The sequence below is a fragment of the Macrobrachium nipponense genome, chromosome 1 (genome assembly GCF_015104395.2).
Source record: "Macrobrachium nipponense isolate FS-2020 chromosome 1, ASM1510439v2, whole genome shotgun sequence".
Lineage (NCBI taxonomy): Eukaryota > Metazoa > Arthropoda > Malacostraca > Decapoda > Palaemonidae > Macrobrachium > Macrobrachium nipponense.
In genome coordinates this window covers 72,306,047-72,323,535 of record NC_087200.1, presented here as the reverse complement: position 1 = coordinate 72,323,535, position 17,489 = coordinate 72,306,047, and the positions used below count along the sequence as shown (strand labels likewise).

The window sequence follows — 17,489 nt, the reverse complement described above, 5'->3', positions numbered from 1 at the left end:
TCTTGGAAGACAGGTTACAACAACAAATAAATACCGTTTTTTGAGAGGCGAATCACACTAAGTTGTATTTTTACATATGTGATCAAATGAATGAGAACTTGATTTTCTTATAAGGATGTTTACAGATTCTTATGCAAAATATATTAGATACTAAAATGAAAACAACGTTATACTCCCCGGACTCTTTAAAGAAGACACCGAACAGATGAAACAGAGTTATGACGTCCAAGGACAAGAGGTCAAAGTGCGGGATGAAGCTTCAAAGGTCAACATTCCTGATATTGTCTTTTGGGTTCCAGAAACGATGGGGCCTAATGATGTGGTGATCATCGTGATTTTGGAAGAAATAGAGAATATCAGAAAAGTAAGATAATGTTCATCTTTATATATGGAGTATAAATCTACTAATATCTTGTTAAAAGGTAGACGTAATTAGCTTAGCCGCCACGCACCTCACTGACAAGGGGACGATAAATAACAAAGAGAAATGCTTTGAAATTCCGTTTGGAGCGAATTTGTACGAGTATGCAAAATAGCAGAATTATTGGACCTCAGTTAATCTCTATCTCTCTCTCTCTCTCTCTCTCTCTCTCTCTCTCTCTCTCTCTCTCTCTCTCTCTCTAAATTGTTTTTCATGTGTTTTGTATGGTAAATGAACTTTTGTTCATGATTTTGATGTACGGGGATTTGAAATATATATATATATATATATATATATATTATATATATATATATATATATATATATATATATATATATATCTTTTTTTTAAGTAAACATTTTGTTTGCAAATCAATTGTTAAATGGTTGAATTGGCTTTTGTTATTGGATTAAACCTGACCTAGAGAGTTTTATTTCTACTGACTCTGGTTATTCTTTGTTCCGCTGATAGTTCTTTGTTTCGATGCGCTGTCAACTGTGGGCAATAATTCCATGTTTGTACTATTTGTTTTTAATGGTGGTTTCACCTTTAATAGTGTTCATTGGTGATAGAAAGAATAAGATGCAGAAACTTAAAGAACTGGTATATTAGAGAGAATTTCTAGCGAATACTAACGAGATGATGTTTATTATGAACAGGGAAGAATTAGAAAGACTGAAGAATAAAGGATGATGTCGATATTAACAATCGGAATTGAATTCAGAAGGAATTCCATGAATGTCCGTAGAGGCAGGAAGTACTCGATTCAGTAAAAGCTGTACACAAACTTTACAATAATTCTAATGTCAAGAAAGGTTAGATGTCCTTTGGAAGAGAGATTTTTTATTTCAGTATCTAATCTTGGACGAGTAAATAAGTATACTCATTGAACTGCCATTTTTTTATTTAAACCTAAAGATACAACAGTGATTGAAATAAATAATAAATATCATTAACAAAAAGTAACAAGTGAGTAATTGACTTCGGATAATGAAGTCTTGGGACCTGAACAATTTTCTTTACTACGAGACCAACTTCAGTGATGTCCACTAATCCTCATCTTCGCCTCGCTGTCCTCGGGACCGTCCCATTTTTTCACAGCATCCGCCAAGGAGTCCAAGATTTCGGAGTACGGCCTCAACGCGGGGCTTCGGTGGGAGACAAAAGTGAATGAATGATACTTTTCTATTACCTCCCTTTGTTAGTACACCATGCATATGAAACATTAGAGCTAAGTTGTCAGAGTATCATACTGACAAATGAATCTAAATCTATTGTGTATACTTATGTGTAATCCAATAAGTGAGACATTATTTTATAGCAAGGAATGTTAAAGATTTCCATATTATAGAAATAAACTGAAAAAAATATATATATCACGAAAGTATATCTTATAAAGATTTTGAAAACACGCTGTTATTAAAATTCACTAAAAAGTGAACAATATCTTCAAGTTAGAAATGTTAAAGATTTCTATATAAAAGTAAGATTTAGAAAAAAAGACAAACCAGGTATAGGAGTATCTGTTATTGGCCAACATACCTGCTCCTTCCAAGTTCGTTCAGTCCAAAAACGTTATTCTCCCAAGCGTTGGCAGTGTTGACAGCTAAGCTTCTTCCAACCGGAACGAAATATTTACCGAAGACACTGAACAGGTAGAATAAGGTCACGGCTGCCAGAACCAACCAGCTGACCGTCTTGATGTCCAGAGACAAAAGGTCAAAGGGCGGAGTGAAGCTTCTGAGGTCAACATTCCTGATGCTGTCCTGGATTCCAGAAATGATGGGGCTGAGCGTTGTGGTAATCATTATAATTCTGAAAAATTAGTAAACATTTTAAGGTTACGGCCCCTTTCCTTAGAGGTGATTACCGTATCATATATATGATTCATTATTATAAAGCGGTATAGTATCAAATTGAATCAATCGGTATATTGAAGTTAAGGAAGATTTTCTCTATTTAAATTTCTTAACAAGTTATGAAATTGTACATAATAGGTATTTTTACCTTTAACAGTGAACCACTGAAACAAATTAGATTTAGACGAGTTGAACTGCAAGAATATATGAGTGCACACGAGGTAGATTTCCTTAGTATTGTAGACTCCTGTTCCGATGTGCAGAATGAAGGAACTCACTTCGAGTCAGCTTATATATTCCACCACATCCGCGGCAAAAGCATTTCTTGGTAGGGATCCTTTCTCTTCGAGAATGTACATATTACGTCCCACCGCCATAGAAAGAACGAGCAGGAACCAGGAACTGGACGCCAGAGGAAAGGACAGCGCTGATACAGAAGCTTTCAGGGAACAGCCTCCCATTTTTCTTGATGTTTCATTGAATGAAAAATCAAGGAAAATATATGAAGAAGGCTACACCGTTGAAAGATTATGAGGGAAGCTGTCTTGGTACAAACGAAACTTGAAAGTGAAAGTCACGATCCTCATGACGCATTGAACTGAGCAGGAGGATCCACCTCTGGGGAATCCACTGCACTTTACGTAACTAATTTTTTTTTACACACATATATATACAATACATTACTAACCATACATATATATATATATATATATATATATATATATATTATATATAATATATGTATATATGTATGCATGTGTATAGACATGTATTCACTCATACACGCACACACACACATACACACACATATGTATATACTACATATATATATATATATACATATATATATATATATATATATATATATATATATATTATATATATAATATTCGAATACGCTTTCATTTAAATTTCATATACACATATTCAAGTAAGCTGCAAATGACCGTCACTTGTTAATGAATGAACCTTGATTTAAAACAGAGAGGAAGTTGATGCATGATTATGGATATATCACGACCTAATCAATTTTATGTTTCGTATTTGTGCGAAGTTGTCCAACTGAAAATTATGTATTACATAGTACTTTTATGCGAAAAGGGAATATCAATATGAGTTTTTAAGTGTCAGAGTTAATTCCCGGAATCAGAGTAAAGCATAATTTTTTACAACAAGTTTAGCTCTTATTGGTAATATCGCTGGACTCATAACAGAAAATGTATTTGTAGAGAAAAGGTAAACAATAAAAGGAAGTGAATGGTATCAATAATATACATATATTATTAAGTAAGACCACACCTCTGCCTTATCGGTAATATTTGCCTTTTACTCAATTTCTGCAGAATATTCAAGTCTTTCTTATTGATAAAAGTGTCCAACTGGTCGTCAAGTTGTTATCAGTGCCGTGTGCTAAGGCATACAGCTGCGATCTGAACAATTCGATATTAGTCATTTTAATAATGCTATTTCTCAATATGTTTCTTGCGTTCAGGAGGTTCTTAATAGAAAATTGTATAGTCTAGGTATCACTGTTCCCAACTTTCGATGTAAAAACAACTTTATTCTTAACTATCGAAATTATGAACCGTCAATAAAGGGGGAGCGGTCTGGAATTTTGTTTACCCTATTCTAATTAAACCGTATTTTTATCAGTTGTCCATTGTGTTTTTTTTAAACTATTATTTTCCAGATTGACGAGTTCCAATTTCAACTAATATCAAATATTTCAGATCGCAGCTGTATAGCTTGGTCCACGAAACTAATAACAAGATGACAGCCAATTGGACACCTTTAGTTTATAAGAAAGACCTGAATAATCTGCAGAAAATTGAGTAAATGGAAATATATAATATATATATATATATTACTATATATATTATATATATATATATATATAATATATATATATACTATATATATACTATATATATATATATAATATATATATATATATATATATATATATATATATACATATATATATATATTATTTTGTATATATTTATATGCACACATACATATACATGGATATACATACATACGCTTATATGTATACATGTACATATATGTATATTTGTATATATATATAATTTATATATATATATATATATATATATATATATATAAAAATACAGGAATACAAATATATGTATATATTTTATAGCATGCATTAAAATACAAGAGATAATTTCTGTTTAACATAAATGTGTATGATTTAATTTGAGTGAGGGAGCGTGTGTGTGTGTGTGTATGTCCAAAATGGTCTACGTTGGTTAACGGTTGCTGATTCGTGTTGGCGGGGTCTCAGCGACCTGAGCAAGGGATGATAGTTGATTTTCGCTGACACTGGGTCTTCTCATGTCTTCCAAGGGGCGCGATGTTCTCGGTGGATTGGGGCGAGCTGTCTGGTCCCTGTTGCCTTGCGTATTCCTTCTCCTGCTGGAGGGGAGTATATGGTCCGATTCTTGTTGGACGTTCAAGGTCGGCTTCTGAATAGCGATGTTCACCCGCTTCCGTTATTAAGAGGCGACCGTAGTTGTCTTCTCTGTGCACGACCTGGGTGCCTTCTATGAGCTCTTGTAGAGATGGCTTCCTGTCGTGAACATCTATGTAATGTTGATGGAATGCCCCTTGATTTCTATGAGCCAGCAGACGTCTCCGAAGGGTCGTTGTAGTGTCCCCGATGTAGTTTTGGCTGTGAGGTTTACACACCTCCTCTGGACAAGTAAATTTGTAAACTACATTCGTGCACATCTCCTTCGGTCGGAGTGGTGCTGTTCTTTCATTATTAAGGCTGCTACAAGGTTGGGCTTACTATAAATCCTGAGGCTTATATTTTATTCAGCGAAAATCAACTATCATCCTTGCTCAGGTCGCTGAGACCCCGCCCAACACGAATCAGCAACCGTTAACCAACGTAGACCATTTGGACACACACACACACACACACACGCTCACTCATTCAAATTTAAATCATACAAATTTATGTATAAACAGAAATTATCTCTTGTACCTTTATGCATGCTATAAAATATATACATATATTTGTATTCCTGTATTTAGATTTCTATATTCATTTTCATTCCTGTGTGTAATTTTGTAATTTTTATCTAAAACCAACATGTACATTATATAAATATATTATATATATATTATATATATATATATTCTATATATATATATATATATATCTGCACTTGTATGTATGTCCATTCATGTTAAAGAAACAGAACTGAAGTGTGAATACTCAGAGCAAATCATACCAAGGTATGATGAAGTTGTTGAGAATTCGACTGCTTACGTAGTATTGTGTGGAGTAATAAGAAATGAATGGCTAACAATTGCGGAGACACATAAGAAAATGGCTAAAGATTTAACAGGAAAGCATTGATTAGAAACTTGTTATAGATGGTTTGTTCAAATGGAAAGAACAGAGTACGGAGATTCGTTGAAGTGAGCTTATGATCCGGAAGTTTCGGGGTGAAGAAAGACTGGATAAACTGAGAGGAAGACGTAATACATCGGGATGTCGCTGATATGAATGAAGTTACAGAGCTTGGGAGAAATAGTTTAGCATGTAAAAGTGATTTAAATGGGTTCCATGGGCTGCTGATGATCCTCCTGGTCAAGTGGAATTTGTGGAGCATTTTAAGTGAGTTAAGTGTATGTCATCAATGTGTTCTTATTACAAATATACAGAAATAAGATTTTCCGTTTTCGTTCTGCACGTTGTATGTTAATAGTTTTTAGTAGGTTCCAATAATAATCAAAACCTTCACACACAAAAAATATTATTTTCTTAAAACATGTTGGTAAACATTTTAACGTAATTATTCCGGTACTGAGGTTCCTTGTTGACAGCCTGAACATAAAACACTATCATAAATATTTTTAGCCTCTGCGTGTTTTCGAATGTTTGCGAATAGCCACAACGAAATTATTCGACCATAGTTAAATCTCTCTCTCTCTCTCTCTCTCTCTCTCTCTCTCTCTCTCTCTCTCTCTCTCTCTCTCTTTTGGCAAACAGATGTAGATATTTAACATGTGTTTTAATGCTGAATTGCACTTTTTGTCATGTTTATGCATCCAGTTTGAAATACTCTTTTTAGTTCTAAATTTTGTTTGCAGGTCAGCTATTAATTAGCTGAATAGGCTTTTGTTGAAGGATTAACCCAGAGCTTTAAGCTTTATCTTTACCCTGGTACAATTTATTTATTCGCTGATGTTTCATCACAGTTTCATTGTAGGTTCGTCAATGGAAACCAATTGATGACGCATAGTTTTATTTACTGCTGTATGATATACATGAAACGCCTGATTAGTGTCACAATCGGGTGTCTAACTCCATGTTCATGGTCAATGGTGGTATTTGATTTTTTAATTTTGTATTTATTTTATTCTATTTTATTTTATTTTATTATTTTGCAGCTGAATCAAAGAGTTCAGTACTGAAAGAGGAACAGCTGAAACGCACATTATAAAGCGTGGCCGGTGATAGAAAAAAAAAAGCTGCAACGACTGAAGAAAGAATTTACCTACCGGAAGAAATCCCCAAACGAATGTTAGTTAGAAGTAAGTCTAGAGCAGTGGTTCTTAACCTGGGGGGCGTCAGTGATTTCCAGGGGGGGCACGAGCCTCAGGTGAAACGAAGAAGTTTTTCCATTTATGGGTTATTTTCATGACAAGAGCATGGGGCATTACTGTAAAGATAAGCTTATGAAATAATGCAGAAGTATCGTCATTACTAACTCTTGTTTTCAAAAGTCTCCCAGGTATACCATTTTTCGTATATAATCATACTGGTCCCCCTCCCTGCCCTCTGACACTCATGGCATGGGTTGGTGGGGTAGGAAGTTAACGCGTCCTGGACCTGTACACTTCTCGCTGCTCACTGGTGAGCCGTGAGACCCGTTCTCTCTGACTCCTAGTCTACCACACATGTCCGTGTTTATAACACCTCTTCTTTCACATATCTTCAGTCGAGGCTGTTGAGGCATTTTCATCTCAGTTGTTATGACTTTACCTTAATATGTTGAGACGCCTTAATTAAGTTTATTGATGAATTGTGAACAGGCATATGTTGCTTTATTTGTTTTTCGAAAGTTGAGAATTAATCTTCTTCTTCTTCCCAGCTTGTTCCCATTTTTATATGGGGTCGCCGTTTCGGATGAGCCGTTTCCATCTATTTCTATCCTGCGCTTCTGCCTCATCAATTCCTTTCTCATGCAAGTCTCCTCTCACACAGTCCTTCCATCTCTTTCTTGGTCTCCCTCTTCTTCTTCTTCCTTGCATCTCCACCCCCATAGTATGTCTCCCAGCGTGGTCCTCATCTCTCCTCAACAGGTGTCCATACCATCTCAGCCTCCCCTCCTGCACTTTCTTTGATACTTCCACCACCTTAGTCGACCCCCTCATGTAGTCATTTCTGATCTTATCCTCTCTTGTCACCCCAGACATCTACCTAAGCATTCTCATTTCTGCCACATCCATCTTCTCCTGCTCTGTTTTCTCATGCCTGCTGTTTCCGTACCATACAGCATTGCTGTTCTTACCACCTTCTTGTGAAATTTTCCTTTCAACCTAAGTGGCACTATTTTGTCACAAAGAACTCCAGAGGCCACTCTCCAGTTGTTCCAGCCTGCCTGTACCCGATGTTTTACTTCTTCTTCCATACTTCCTCCAGCGTTAAAAAAAGATCCCAAATACTTAAACTTATCAACTCTCCTTATTTGCTCTCCAACAAGCTGAATACTTTCTCTATCATCCCTCTCAGTGGTGGTACACATATATTCTGTCTTAGATCTACTTATTCTCATTCCTCTGTCCTCCAGTACTTGTCTCCATCTTTCCAATTTCACTTCCAGATCTTCCCTGCTCTCTACACACAGAACAATATCATCCGCATACAATATGTTCCATGGTACTGTCTCCCTTACTTCCTCTATTGAAAGTTGAGAATTAATATTGTAATAAATCAGAAGTTGGATGTGATGCTTCTTAAAAAGTTAAAATCATGTGCTGTTTACAGTAAAATTGTATTAATGGTCATGATGATTTGTTTATGATCCTGATGTTGTGATTATGATCATGATGTCATGTTTAATAATCATGTTGTATTTATGATCATGCAGTGCTTATCACTGAATGTTAATCATTATGATTATAACATTATAGTGGTAGGTATGGTCATATTATAATTATGGTGTTTGCGATCATGTGTGTTACTAATCATGTGGTTGTGATTATCATTATGTTGTGGTGTTTATTATTATGTGGTGACGTTTACCTTACCTTACATATGCTTGTTCACAGATACGTATTGCCCTCTGCACATCAAATAATTTGCAATGAGTGCCAAGAAGCGGAAGTACATTGAAGATTACATTCGATTTGGATTTGTGTCCCTCCAAAAGGATGACAACGAGTTGCCACAGTGTGTGATATGCTACAAGACTGAGCAATGATGGAATGTGGCCCTCACGCCTGGAACGCCACATGAGGATAACACACATTGCTTTAGCTGACAAGCCCAAAGCATTCTTTGAAACAAAAAAACACACTTTGAAGCAAGCTATGTTGGATGACAGTGGCTCATTTCGGCAACAAACTTTTCAAAGGTTGTTGACATTGAAGCTTCCTCTGAGATCGCTATGTTGATTGCAAAGAGCAAGAAGAGCCATAACATTGGAGAATCTCTCATAAAACCAAGTATACTATGTGCAGCAGAACTCGTTCTGGGGAAAGATAGCGCAAACAAGCTTTCCCAGATTTCTCTGTCAAATGATACAGTCAAGAAAAAGATAGATGAATTGTCTCAAGATATCAAAGATCAAACTCTCAACCAAGTAAGAGCCTCCACTGTTTTTGCCATCCAGTGTGATGAAACGACTGATATCGCTCAGTGTTCTCAGCTACTGATGTATGCTCGTTTCGTGTCAGGCAACAATATAAAAGAAGAAATTCTGTTCTGTCACCCGATGGAAAGTTGCACAACAGCAGAAGCTATTTTTCATGATACATCAAACTTTTTTCAGGAAAATCAACTTTCTTGGGAATCGCTGGTAGGGGTGTGTACTGATGGAGCTCCAGCCAAGCGTGGTCTGCGGTCTGAGTTTGTCACAAAGGTGAAAGAAAAAAATCCCTCTGTAATGAGTACACACTGCATACTTCATCGTGAAGCCTTAGCATCCAGAACTTTGCCTGCTGAGGTGATGGATGTCTTGAATGTGGCTATCAAGGTAGTCAACTTCATCAAAGCTAGAGCCTTAAACATTCGTCTCTTCAAACTGCTGTGTAAGGATATGGAATCCGAACATGAAGCCTTGCTTTTTCACACGAACGTACGATGGCTATCAAAAGGGAACATGCTTGGACGGCTTTATGAGCTACAAAAAGAAGTAGCAATATTTTTAGATTCACAGCAGAAGGCAGACTTTCATGACAATTTCCAATCTGAAGGCTTTCAGATACCTCTAGCTTACCTGGTGGACATTTTTGAAGCATTAAATGCTGTGAACCTTAAACTACAAGGGAAAAGCATCAACATCATCACGCACCATGACACCATTCGAGCCAAACTCGACCTCTGGAAATGTCGGGTTCAGCAGGGAAATGCAGCCAGTTTTAGGAACTTGGATTCTGCTCTCGCTGACAGTAACCTCGACTCTGACTTAAAGCAACAAATAATCACTCATCTAAGTGACTTGAAAGCAGAATTCATCAGATACTTCCCAGATATAGATGAGAAGCGTGAAGCCTGGAAATTCATCAGGAACCCATTTCAATGTGAAGTAGCTGATGCTGATGAAGTCCAAGAAGAGTTCCTAGAATTGAAGTTCAACTCTACAGCTAAAGAAGACTTCAAAGATATGGATTTGGAGACGTTCTGGGTCAAATACCTTCTTGTTTACCCACTGATCTCACATCAGGCTCTTCGGATTCTAAGAATGTTTGGATCCACATATCTATGTGAAACTGCATTTTCCACACTCGTTGCTATCAAAACCAAGTTCAGAAACCGCCTGAACGTTGAAGGGGACTTACGTTGTGCATTCGACCACGTATTCAAGATCTGGTAGCTAAGAAGCAGTGTCAAATATCTCACTAACCATGAATTCAAGATCTGGTAGCTTAGAGCAGTGTCAAATATCTCACTATGTAATTCACGCTTAGTAAATTGACTAAAAAGCCATTTTTATTCATTTTCTTTTTAAATCTGGAAGTGAAATTTGTCTATAGATGCAAGGGGGGCGTGGAGGGAAAGAGCTGTTCCTAGAGGGGGCGTGGTAGTAAAAAGGTTAAGAACCACTGGTCTAGAATCACCAATACTGTGACGTCACGCGCCCTGGTTGCTCACACGCCGTTAACCAAAACAATGCTTTCGTTTGTTACCCATAGCCGTACTTAAACAATGGGACTTGCTGTGTGCGTGCCCATATATCTTTTTTTTTTTCATTCATTCATTTCATCATTGATAATGCCCTGTTGCCGTAGACAAAATTATCGATGTGTTCTCTGATATTCCCCGCATTTAAATCAAATTAGTAAAAAGAAAACAGTTCAACTGGCTATCTTTTTTTCCTTAATAAATGGAGAGTGTATTTCAGATTCTAGCATACGAGAAATACGTAGTCAAACCAAAACAGACTATGGGCTTCCATTAAGATTAATGAAATGCCTTAAAATGTAACTGGTCAACAAAGACAGTGCGTTAAATTAGCAGTGCAACTAGTGTCTACAAAATGTGCCAATTCAGTAAAATATTCAGGCGAAAGGGTACTGCTAAAGTGTCAAAGCTGGAGTGAAACGTCCGATTATATTCTTATAAAAATGAATGGATTGGCTATACATGAATTCTTAATGCATGTATGGAGAGTTTGGTAAAAGCAATGCTTTTGGTATTGATGTAGAAAAACAAACAAATAAATTGCTCAAGGTCATCGAGTTATTGATTATTATGAGAGTTAAAAGTCCTAATGCAATATATATATATATATATATATATATATATATATATATATATATATATATATTATATATATCATATATATATATATATATATATATATATATATATATATATATATATATATATATAAAACTCCCTTTCTTTTGTTACATACTCACCTTCATTGGGAGATTCAAAGGATTTTTCAACTGAGGTGATATAACACTTTTCACTTATTACCTTCATTTCCTTCCCTAACAACAATTTTTTAAGCCTGAATTAAAAATTCACTGCATTTGGATGATCATGGTAACCATCCATTGGCCTTATACACCCAAAGGAATGTTCAAGGCAATATTGATTTAATCTTTGTGTCACAGATAGCCAACATATTAAATACAGCAGTGGTGGATTTACATGAAAAAAATTATTCCTTTCTCCAGAAAGGAATATTATATATATATATATATATATATATATATATATATATATAATATATATATATATATATATATAGATATATATATATATATATATATATATATTATTACGATATATATATATATATATATATATATATATATATATATATATATATATATTCCTTTCTGGAGAAAGGAATAATTTTTTTTCATGTAAATCCACCATTGCTTTATTTAATATGTTAAAAGCCTCTCATAGTATTGGCTATCTGTTGACACAAAGATTAAATCAATATTGCCTTGAACATTCATTTGGGTGTATAAGGCCAATGAAATAAAAAAAAATATCGAGGGAGTAATTGAGGAGGAGGGTCTTAAATACATTGAGGGATATATTGTCAAAACATTTTGTGTGAAATACCCTAAGTTAGGAAATAAGAATAAAGAAGTACCAATGAATGATACTTGGATAGACTGTGTTAGTACGGATGAATTTGCATGCACCTTCTAGTAATTTTTTTTCGCATTTAGTACTAATGTGGGAGCTAGATCTCCAATGCTATACACGGGATAGCACTCATGGAGGGCAAACATTGTTTTAAATAGCTCTGCTTTGAATTGAAAAAGCATGACATTGAAGTTCCTGACGACGTTACTTTTTTTTTTTTAAGATATCAGAATATTTTCGAATGAGATATCTTAATAATTTGATAAAGTATAGGAAACATCAAGGGCAACCATGCAGGGAGACACTTAGAAAAAAATGAAATTTGTAACTAGATAAAATATTTTCAAAAGGCAAATGTTGTGTTACTTACAGTCTTTTGGCACTTGAAAGAACACATTTTCAAAAACATTCTCTTCTTAGTCAAAAAAAAAAAGAAAAAAAAAAGGGGGAAAGAATTCTTGACGGTGTGTTAGAACTACGTTGTAAATGGTTCTCACGACCACGCTCCCTCAGATGACGTAGGTGCGCAGAGGAGGTTTAAAATTAGGGAGCTTTCTGGCTGAAATGTTCTATCTGACCGTGGTTAGAACATACCGTAAATGGATATCAAGTGAAGTAAATGGTAAACGCCATGAATGAGAATAAAGTAGGAAAGCGAGGAGTCATAAATTAATTGATTGAATATAGGTGTAATGCAAAAATTGGGAACTGTCGTACACTGAAATAAGGCAAAACTTCCCCAGAGGACAATTTCAACAATTATCTACTTGGTATTAGGTAGGTGAAAATTCGCAAAGTACACATATTGCCTATTAAACCTAAAACCGACATTAACAGTTTTTGATAATTTATAAATAACAGTAAAACATAAAAAATTTGAGAAGTACACATATTTACTATTAAACCTAAACCTGACAATAAAATTTTTTTGATAAATTGTAAATAGCATTAAAACAAGTAAATAATGAGCCGAAGTTTCTTCGGTGCAATCGAATTTTCTGTACAGCGCATAATACTGTATGAACCGCGGCCTATGCAACTTTCCGCCTAGGATGGTTTTGACTTGTTCCATGGCGTTGCCAGACGTACGATCAGGACTAACTTTAACCTTGAATATGTTCAAAATTACTAATGGTAGATGACTGCAATTTCGTATGTTTGATTATTGGAGGATGGATGATCAACATACCAATTTGCAGCCCACCAGCCTCGGTAGTATTTAAGATTTGAGGGCGGAGAGAAAAAGTGCCGACGGACAGACAAAGCCATCTCAATAGTTATCTTTTGCAGAAAACTAAAAATACGAATAAAGAATGCATTGACTATGGATATTAGGTGATCAGATTTCAACAATTATGGAGTACTATGACCGAGTTCATTGTTGCCCTCTGTAATCTGTCCTCATATCGCTATCCTCTGGACCTTCCCATATGTTCACAGCATCTGATAAGACGCCAAGATTTCAGAGTATGGTCTCAGCGCAGGACTTCAGAGGAGATAACCGTGAATCAATGATAGTTTTCTATGAACGTTCTTCCTTTAATATAGTATGAGGATTAAACTTCCAAATCAGGTTCTTGGAAAACAAGTTACAACAAAATAAATGCCGTTTTTTGAGAGGCGAATTACAATAAGTTGTATGTTTACATATGTGATCGAATTAATGAGAGCTTGATCTTCTTATAAGGATGTTTACAAATTCTTACGTAAAGTAGATTAGATACTAAAATGAAAACCACGTTATACTCCCCGGACTCTTTAAAGAACCACCGAACAGGTAAAATATATTTATGACGTCCAAGGACAAGAGGTCAAAGGGCGAGATGAAGATTCAAAGGTCAACATTCCTGATATTGTCTCTTAGATTCCAGAAACGATGGGGCCTAATGATGTGGTGATCATCGTGATTTTGGAAGAAATTGAGAATATCAGAACAGTAAGACAATGTTCTTCCTTATATATGGAGTATAAATCTACTAATATCTTGTTAAAAGGTAGACGTAATTAGCTTAGCCGCCACACACCTCACTGACAAGGGGACGATAAATAACAAAGAGAAATGCTTTGAAATTCCGTTTGGAGCGAATTTGTACGAGTATGCAAAACAGCAGAATTATTGGACCGCAGTTAAGTCTCTCTCTCTCTCTCTCTCTCTCTCTCTCTCTCTCTCTCTCTCTCTCTCTCTCTCCGAACCGTTGGTAAATAAACATTTGTTTGATGATTTTGCATATACGGGGGTTTGAAATATAAAAATAAATTTTTTTTCAAGTAAGCATTTTGTTTCCAAATCAGTTGTTAAATGGTTGAATTGGCTTTTGTTGTTGGATTAAACCTGACCTAGAGAGTTTTCATTTCTACTGACTCTGGTTATTCTTTGTTCCACTGATAGTTATTTGTTCCGATGCGCTGTCAACTGTGGGCAATAATTCCATGTTTGTACTATTTGTTTTTAATGGTGGTTTCACCTTTAATAATGCCATACCTAAAAGCAGTTGATATTTGCAGGTGATAGAGTTCATTGGTGATAGAAAGAATAAGATGCAGAAACTTGGAGAAGAACTGCGACATTAGGGACAACTGGAATTGTATTCAGAAGGCATTCCATGAATGTCCGTAGAGGCAAGAAATACTCGATTCAGTAAAAGCTGTAGACAAACTTTACAATAATTCTAGTGTCAAGAAAGGTTAGATGTCCTTTGGAAGCGAGATTTTATATTTCAGTATTTAATCTCGGGCGAGTAAATAAGTATAGCATATACAGTGGAAAACAATATTCATTGTACTGTCATTTTTTATTTAAACCTAAGATACCAAAGTGATTGAAATAAATAATAAATATCATTAACAAAAAGTAACAACGTAGTAATTGACTCGGATAATGAAGTCTTGGTTGGGACTTGAACAATTTTCTTTACTACGAGACCAACTTCAGTGATGTCCACTAATCCTCATCTTCGCCTCGCTTGTCCTCGGGACCGTCCCATTTCTTCACAGCATCCGCCAAGGAGTCCAAGATTTCGGAGTACGGCCTCAACGCGGGGCTTCGGGGGGAGACAAAAGTGAATGAATGATACTTTTCTATTACCTCCCTTTGTAAATACACTATGCATATGAAACATTAGAGCTAAGTTGTCAGAATATCATACAGACAAATAAGTCTAAATCTCTTGTGTATACTTATGTGTAATCCAATAAGTGAGACATTATTTTATAGCAAGGAATGTTAAAGATTTCTATATTACATAAATATAATGAAAAAAGTATATCATAAAAATAAATATTTTTAAAAAAAAATTTAAAACACGCTATTACTAAAATGCACTCAAAAGGGAACAATAACTTTTGTAGGAAAATTTTTTAAAGATTTCTATGTAAAAATAAGATTAAAAAAAAAATAAATAAACCAGCTATAGGAGTATCTGTTAGTGGACAAAATACCTGCTCCTTCCAAGTTCGTTCAGTCCAAAAACGTTATTCTCCCAAGCGTTAGCAGTGTTGACAGCTAAGCTTCTTCCAACCGGAGCGAAATATTTACCGAAGACACTGAACAGGTAGAATAAGGTCACGGCTGCCAGAGCCAACCAGCTGACTGTCTTGATGTTCAGTGACAAAAAGGTCAAAGGCGGATGCTGAAGCTTCTGAGTTCAACATTCTGATGCCTGGTCCCTGGATTCCAGAAATGATGGGGCTGAGCGTTGTGGTAATCATTATAATTCTGGAAAATTAGTAAACATTAAAGGTTACGCCCCTTTTCCTTCGAGGTGATTACCGTATCATTTATATGATTCATTATTATAAAGCGGTATAATATCAATTTGAATCAATCCGTATATTGAAGTTAAGGAAGATTTTCTCTATTTAAATTTCTTAACAAGTTATGAAATTGTACATAATGGGCTATTTTACCTTTAACAGTCAACCACTGAAACAAATTATATTTAGACGAGTTGAATTGCAAGAATTTATGAGTGCACACGAGGTGGATTTCCTTAGTATTGTAGACTGTCCTGTTCCGATGTGCAGAATGAAGGAACTCACTTCGAGTCAGCTTATATATTCCACCACATCCGCGGCAAAAGCATTTCTTGGTAGGGATCCTTTCTCTTCGAGAATGTACTACGTATAACGTCCCACTGCTATAGGAAGAACGAGCAGGAACCAGGAACTGGAGGCCAGAGGAAAGGACAGCGCTGATACAGAAGCTTTCAGGGAACAGCCTCCCCATTTTTCCTTGATGTTTCATTGATGGAAAAATCAAGGAAAAATATATGAATAAGGCTACACGTTTGTTGAAGATTATGAGGGAAGCTGTTTCTTGGTACAACGAAACTTGAAAGTGAAAGTCACGATCCTCATGACGTCATTGAACTGAGCAGGAGGATCCACCTCAAAGGAATCCACTGAACTTTACGTAACTTTATTTTTTTACACACAGACACACATATACGCTATATCATACTATACATACATACACACACACACACATATATATATATATATATAAATATATATAATATATATATATATATATATATATATATATATACATATATATATATATATATATATATATATATATATATATATATATATATATATTATAGTATATATATATATATATATAGTATATGTATATGTGAATATAAACGTATATATATATATATATATATATATATATATATATATATATATATATATATATATATTCGCATACGCTTTCAGTTAAATTTCATATACGTATATTCAAGTAAGGCTACACCTGACCGTCACTTAGCCAACCTTTGAACTACTACTAACTGAGCTTGAAATGACATCATTCGTATAACACGACGTAATCAATTTTATGTTTCGTATTTGTGCGAAGCTATTCAACTGAAAATTATGCATTACTTAGTACTTTGATGCCAAAAGGGAATATCAATATAAGTTTTTAAGTGTAAGCGTTAATTCCCGGAATCAGAGGAAAGCATAATTGTTTGCAACAAGTTTAGCTTTTATTCATAGTGTCACTGGACTTACAACAGAAAATCTATTTGTAGAGATAAGGTCAACAATAAAAGGAAGTGAATAGTATAAATAATATAAATATTATTAAGTAATACCACACCTCTGCCTTTATCGGGTATCGTAATAATAATATTTGCCTTTTACTCAATTTCTGCAGAACATTCAAGTCTCTCTTTTTAAAGAAAGGTTTCCAATTGGTCGTCAACTTGTTATCAGTGTCGTTTGCCAAGGCATACAGCTGCGATCTGAACAATTCGATATTAGTCATTTTAATAATACTATTTCTCAATATGTTTCTTACGTTCAGGAGGTTCATAATAGAAATTGCATAGTCTATGTATCACTGTTCCCAACTTTCGAAGTAAAAACAACTTTATTCTTAACT

General features: G+C 35.1%; 1 protein-coding gene and 1 long non-coding RNA gene across 2 annotated transcripts; one reads left to right on the top strand and one right to left on the bottom strand.

The window, feature by feature from the left end:
- Positions 1–1,307: 1,307 nt before the first annotated feature.
- On the bottom strand, positions 1,308–2,533 carry LOC135220202 (uncharacterized). Its single transcript, XR_010315602.1, has 3 exons — positions 2,429–2,533; positions 1,964–2,236; positions 1,308–1,569 (listed from the first exon to the last, which is right to left on the bottom strand). It is a non-coding gene; the product is annotated as an uncharacterized LOC135220202 (long non-coding RNA).
- Positions 2,534–8,930: 6,397 nt separating this feature from the next.
- Positions 8,931–10,358, top strand: LOC135218812 (zinc finger BED domain-containing protein 5-like). Its single transcript, XM_064255261.1, has one exon. It carries the CDS (start codon positions 8,931–8,933, stop codon positions 10,356–10,358), a length of 1,428 nt encoding a protein of 475 aa, XP_064111331.1.
- Positions 10,359–17,489: the final 7,131 nt, after the last annotated feature.

Coding starts and splice junctions, on each gene's coding strand:
- LOC135218812 (XM_064255261.1), top strand. CDS start 8,931: ATGTTGATTGCAAAGAGCAAGAAGAGCCATAACATTGGAGAATCTCTC.